General features: G+C 60.0%; 2 protein-coding genes across 2 annotated transcripts in view; both read right to left on the minus strand.

Moving 5' to 3' along the window:
* The window catches only part of VPS9D1 (VPS9 domain containing 1), a 10,193-nt gene extending 4,400 nt beyond the window's left edge, over positions 1-5,793 (minus strand). The window contains 11 exon segments of the mRNA XM_015572032.1: positions 1-98; positions 374-459; positions 718-805; positions 917-969; positions 1,351-1,413; positions 1,484-1,595; positions 2,843-3,002; positions 3,106-3,198; positions 4,728-4,803; positions 5,449-5,573; positions 5,673-5,793. The exon segment at positions 1-98 is cut by the window's left edge and continues 40 nt beyond it. Coding sequence (XP_015427518.1) covers positions 1-98; positions 374-459; positions 718-805; positions 917-969; positions 1,351-1,413; positions 1,484-1,595; positions 2,843-3,002; positions 3,106-3,198; positions 4,728-4,803; positions 5,449-5,573; positions 5,673-5,793 — 1,075 coding nt within the window.
* Positions 1-5,897, minus strand: part of LOC102768865 (charged multivesicular body protein 1a) — a 39,416-nt gene that overhangs the window by 26,959 nt on the left and 6,560 nt on the right. The gene's annotated exons all lie outside the window — the stretch shown is intronic.

A 5,897-nucleotide genomic window follows, 5' to 3' on the forward strand; every position in this document is an offset into this window, starting at 1 on the left:
GGGCGGCCGCAGCGCCCCTGCTCACGACGTGGTACAGCGCCCGGTACACCGCACACTGGAGCTTCTTCAGGAGCTGCGCGATGGGGTGGTCGGGAACACTGCCAGCACAAGCGGAGGCTGTGGGTTAGAGGGACTGCGGCCCCTGGCTGGCCTCGGGCCTGGGGGCTGAGCAGCCCGCCCTCCCCACACCCCTCGTCCAAGAAGCATCTCGTATTCCTTCCTCAGAGTATGGCCCACCCCTTGGAGGAGGCAGAGAAAGGCCCTGAAAGACCACTGGGCAAAGGGGCCTGGGCAGCACGCCCCCAGCCCACGATCACCTCTTCCCCTCCTAGTTCTTCCAGCAGCCAGAGGGCGGGGCCTGAGGACCCTGTACCTGAGCAGGTGGGACACCAGGCTGGTCACCAGCGACAGGTCCCCAGGGTTCCTCTTGAGCTTGGCCTTCCAGTGCTTTGGCCAGTCCTGCAGAACAGGAGACCGTGGAGGAGAGCACGGGACCCCACTAAGGGAAGTCCCTCCTTCCTCCCCGACCCAGCCAGCGCTGCACCCCAAAAGGCCAGGCCTCCTTGTTGATACCTACCCTGGGGTGCAGTGAAGATCCAATGCCATCAGGCCCAGGGGACCCTGTGCCCCACGAGGGGGGAGAGAGGTAACCCTAACCCCAAGGACCCCCACCTGGAGCCGCAGCCCATGGCCCAGGCACCTGCCCCTGGGACTCACGTGGTCTTGCTCGTACTCGAGGATGGCGGCGTAGAGGGCCCGCTGCTCCCGCTCCTCGGGGGTCAGGGTGACCTGACTGCAGAACCTCCTGGGGAGGACGGACGGGGCTGGGCCTCGGGCGTCTGGGTGCATCGCCCCCCGCCCCCCAGTCCTCCCAGCTGCCCTGAGGCCAAGGCTGGACCGATGGGAGGGGACGCACCTGTTGGCGGCCTCCTGGAGCCGCAGCCGCCGCTCCTCCATCTTCCTTTGCAGCTGGCGCAGAGTTAAGGCCGCACCCGAAGCCCTGCACCTGCACTAAGCCCGGCCGGACTCAGGGTCCAGTGGGCAGGGCACTGCCTCGGCCCTTCAGGAGGTCCGGTCCAGTGACGGCGCTGGAGGACGGGCACCCACTAGCGAGGGAGGCAGGTGACTTGAAGGATGGAGTGGAGTCCCTTTGCTGGGGGGCAGGACGGTCTTTGCCAAGGGGGGTGTGCGGACCATTCCCCGAGCACATGGCTCTCCCGAAGCTGAAGAAGGTCGTGCCCACACCCTGACCCTGTCACCTGCTCCTCTCTCCCCCTCCTCCTCCCTCAGCTCAAGGTCACATTCCCGATACCCCCTCTGGACACAGAGGCTGGTGGACAGAAAGGATACAGTCTCCTCCCGGGCCTTGGCGATCACCAGGTTCTCCATCATCTGCCGCTGCAGGGACAGGGTCTAGGAGGGGAAGGGGGAGTAAGGCCTGCTTCCCTCCCCCAGCAACACAGCCTCCCTGGGGCCTGCTCACCAGCGACGTCTTCTGCAGGGCTTGGCTGGGGTCCAGACGGGCCATCCGGGCTTCATAGGCGGCCTTCAGCTTCTGGTTCTGCAGGGAGGCCTCCTCCAGGGGTGTCAGCTCCCTGGAAACGGGACAAGCTGCTGTCCAGGCCCAGGAAGCCCAGCAATGTTCTGGGGACCCGAGAACCCTTCCCGACTCAGCCCTGAGGCCAGGACGTGAGGGAGTAGCCACGGAGTCGGCAGGAAGTGTAAAGGAGGGAGGGTGTCTGGAGGGACTGGACCACAGCCCCCCGAAATGCGGGACTGTTGGCAGGACGCCTGACTTTTCACAGGAAGCCAGACCTCAGCCCTTGATGCAATTCAGTCATGTGTGTTCGGCAACAACATGAGACTCTTAAGGCACCAAGGCACCCGTGAGCAGCCCATGAAAGGGACAACCACCTCTACTGGAGAATAGCTCCCACAGCCACCCACCACCAAAGCTTCGGTCCCACCTCTTCCTGCTTTCCTGGGTGGGGGACGGGGAGAATGGCTGCCCTGGGGTGGCAGCGTTGGGCCTGGCCCTGCCCCAGAGCCCCAGGTGGACGAGCCAGGGGCCTGGAGCCTCCGGAGCAGCCTGAGGCACGGTGTTCTGTGCCCCCAAACCCCAGCCGTTCAAGGATCAACTGTAATTTGTTGTTACTGTTATCACGTCATGTTTAACAATAATGGTGGTGTTATAGTCTTCATTTAGTTTCTACTTAATTCTTTATTTGCTAGGTCAGATTTTATAATTTCTTGTTCCTGCAGGTATTTCTTTTCTCTGCAGGTATTGTCTTTTCTTTTTTAAAAAAAGATGTTTTTATTGATTTTAGGGAGAAAGAGAGGGAGGAAGAGAGAAACATCAATGAGAGAAAAACACTTATCAGCTGCCTCCTGCATGCCCCCTACTGGGGATCAGGCCCAAATCCCAGGCATATGCCCTGTGACCTCTTGGTGCACAGACGACACTCAACTGCTGAGCCACACTGGCCAGGGCAACCTGTAGGCATCGTCACACGTGCTTTTCACTTCTAAATACAGAGAGCACGACTGTTTTGTAAGCTGTACCTGACAACTCATCCGACAGCTTTGTAGTCTGTCTCTGTCGTTCCTTTGGTTTCTTACTTCCTTGTGTGCCTGGTGATCTCGGACCCTGTGCCACTTATTTTACGGAAGTTAAAGGAGGTTTTCTCCAAGGACAGTTTGTATGTGTTTCCGCCAGGCACACGGGCATTTCCATCCTGGGACCCATTTCACCTAAACTAACCCTGCCACTGTGAGCTCCCTTCGCAGGCCAAACCCAGGCTCCGCCCACCTTCCTTGTGCGCCCCCTGCACCCCCATCTTACTTCTTAGAGCTCTGCGACTCCACCACCTGAAGCCTCTGGAAGATCTCTGGCGGCAGGAACGGGAGCAGCTTCCCCCCTTCGTCCGAGTACACCCGGCGGTGTCGGCTGGTAGGCGAGGGGCCAGCAGCCGCCGGCAGGGCTGGCTTCAGGCAGGCTTTCCCTGAGAGGCACACAGAGCCACGAATTGGCCCAGGGCCCACAGGCCACCGAGGAGACAAACTTGGGGGGATGGAGTCCCACTGGAGTCCCTGCTGGAGACCCACCAAGCTTGGCCACCGTTGACTGGGCTCTCTCCAGACACTGCTCTGCCAGCTTTAGCATCTTCAGGGCATCCGGGGGCACGGGCTCCCCAGCGTCTGGGCACGGACAGGAAGGCTGTTATCATCACTCATTCACTAACCAGATTCTTGCTGAGATAAACACAAGGGCACGTTGACTGTCTCCTAACCTCTGACTCCCGGGCCAGCCCTCCCACCCCTCACCTCTGACCATCGGTCCTCGGGCTCTGAGCAGGGCCAGCCCAGCATGTGACTGACTGTCCCACTGTCTCAGCTGGACCATCAGAGCCTCTCTCTACCCAACGGGGCCTTTTCTCCTGAGGATGTCACATGCACCCACAGCCCCTCCTCCAGATGGGCCACCATTCAGGGACCATTTCACAGAGACAACTTCTTCACCCACTTCCTGGCCTTCGGCTGGGCTCGGCCCACCCTCACCCTCCCTAGGGCTTCCACTCTATAGACCAGGGGTGGGCAAACTTTTTGATTCGAGGGCCACAATGGGTTCTTAAACTGGACCAGAGGGCCGGAACAAAAGCATGGATGGAGTGTTTGTGTGAACTGATATAAATTCAAAGTAAAAATTACATAAAAGGGTACGGTCTTTTTTTTTTTTAGTTTTATTCATTTCAAATGGGCCGGATCCGGCCCGCGGGCTGTAGTTTGCCCACGGCTGCTATAGACTCTCCTACCAGCAGACACTCGCTGTAGGAGCTGCCTCCCCAAACCCCTGGACACCACCAGCCCAAGTCCTGACCAACCTCCTGCTCCCTTCACAGCCAGCCCCTCAACACACTCCCACTGAAACTGCCCTCACCCTCATGTCTGCCCTAGTCCCAAGTGCTCCCCAACCTCTCAGGGTCTCTCTCCCCCAGGACACCTCCTGGGCTACTGCCCCAAACTCCTCCCAGTCCTCGTCCTGCAGTCCCCAGACCTCTGCTAAGCTCATTGGCTCCTTAGGGCTGCTCCGACCGTGGTGACTCCCACCTCTCCCAACCAAGGTGCCCTCAAGCAGAATTCTCCCCCTCCAGCAAGTCTGGTGAAGTCCACCTTCAAAGAACATCCCCCAGGCCATCCACCTCCAGGAGGTCTCACCACTGCTCTCCCCACCATGGGGACCTGCTGGAGGCTCTGCCCCCATGCCGGCCTCTCCATGAGCTAACCCAGCCTCTCCATGAGCTAACCCAGCCTCTCCATGAGCTAACCCAGCCTCTCCATGAGCTAACCCAGCCTCTCCATAAGCTAACCCTCCTGTGGGACCACCCTAGCTCCTTGCCTGCCCCTAATGCACGAACCTGCCCCGGCCTGCCTGCCTTTCCTCACACCCAGCACCCACTCTCAGCTCAGGGCTTTTGTTCACCCCTCTGCTGGAAGGCTGCCCCCAGCCTTTGCTCAGGTCACTCCTCCCTGGTCACGTCCTACTCGAGTACCCCCCCCCCACATCACATCACACCAAGATAGCTCATGCTGACTGAGTGCCCAGCCATTCACCTTCTGCTAATGACCAAGTGGGTAGGACAGGACACCCCCAGGCCTGAAACCCACCAAGGACTTAGGTGTCCAAAATCTGACCAGCCCAGGAGCAGCAGTGAGGCTGAGAGCTGTACCTTGGGTGGTTTCCACTTCTTCCAGCAGCACCTGGGAGATGTAGTGGATGCTCCTCAGGTATTCTGCATATGCCTCCTATGCCCAGGGAAGAGAAACGGCCGGGGTCAGGCAGTAGAGGCAAAGGCCTCCATCACACCGCCCGCCGCCCTGGTGGGAAGCACAGAAATGGTGTCTGCTTATCTCGGAGAGAGCCCTGAGCATCCAGCCTGAGGTGGTCGGCTGATTGGCTGGTCTGCCTGGGGCACCGGTGTATCATTCTTCTCCAGACCCGACGGGGAAGGTGCCCAGCTGGATCCCCATCCCTTCTCCCTCGCCTTTCTCCCCAGCACAGGAAGGAAGTGGCAGGGGAAGCAACTTTGAGAGTTGCTGTCATTTTCCACGCTATGCAACAAGTTTCATTTCTGTGCCCTTCATTCGCTGGCTTGTAAATTTTTTTCTTGGGAGGTTAATGAGGGAGTGCTGCTGCAAATTGTAGAATCTGTTTCCGGCTGGTGTTCTGGGCCATCCCTTTCCTGGACCCCACTGCCGGTACAGGGGATTCTAGAGCATTGCCAGGTTCAAGGGTGTGGGCATCCTGTCCGGCTGCCTGCACGGAGCCCAGGCGGCACTGGGACTCACAGCATGGGGTGTGTGTGTGTGTGTCTGTGTGTGTGTGTGTGTGTGTGTGCGCGCGCGCGCGCTGCATCCCAGTCCCCAAATTATTCATGTTTAAGTCCACACCTCAGAGATGAGGATCCAATGGATGCGGGAAGGGTTTCCGACTTGGGGACAGCAGTGGACGGAGGGCCCGGGATGTGTTTCCTGGGCCCGCCCGCAGCCCGCTCCCTCCCGCGCAGCCCGGGCGGCTCAGCCGGCTTTTCCACCCGGTCGCCAGCCTGGCTGACACCCCTCCCGCCAGCGGCGGCGGCGACAAGGAGGGCACAGCACCGAGAGCCGCAGTTAACCTTCTCGGATGCCGCCCCGTGGGAATCTGACCACATCCGCAGCGTCTTCCCGGAGAAAAGCACACACGGAGCGGAGCGGCTGGCGGTCTATGCGGAGGCAACTTCGCGGACCCTGCAGCATCCCCTTTACAAACGCCGGTGCGGCTCGGGTTCCGACTCGTGGGACAGACGGGAAAACTGGGCGGACAGGCCTGGGAGCTGTCCAAGGTCGGAACCGACACCGCG

This window comes from Myotis davidii, unplaced genomic scaffold (assembly GCF_000327345.1).
Source record: "Myotis davidii unplaced genomic scaffold, ASM32734v1 scaffold1453, whole genome shotgun sequence".
In the NCBI taxonomy this organism is placed as follows: Eukaryota; Metazoa; Chordata; class Mammalia; order Chiroptera; family Vespertilionidae; genus Myotis; species Myotis davidii.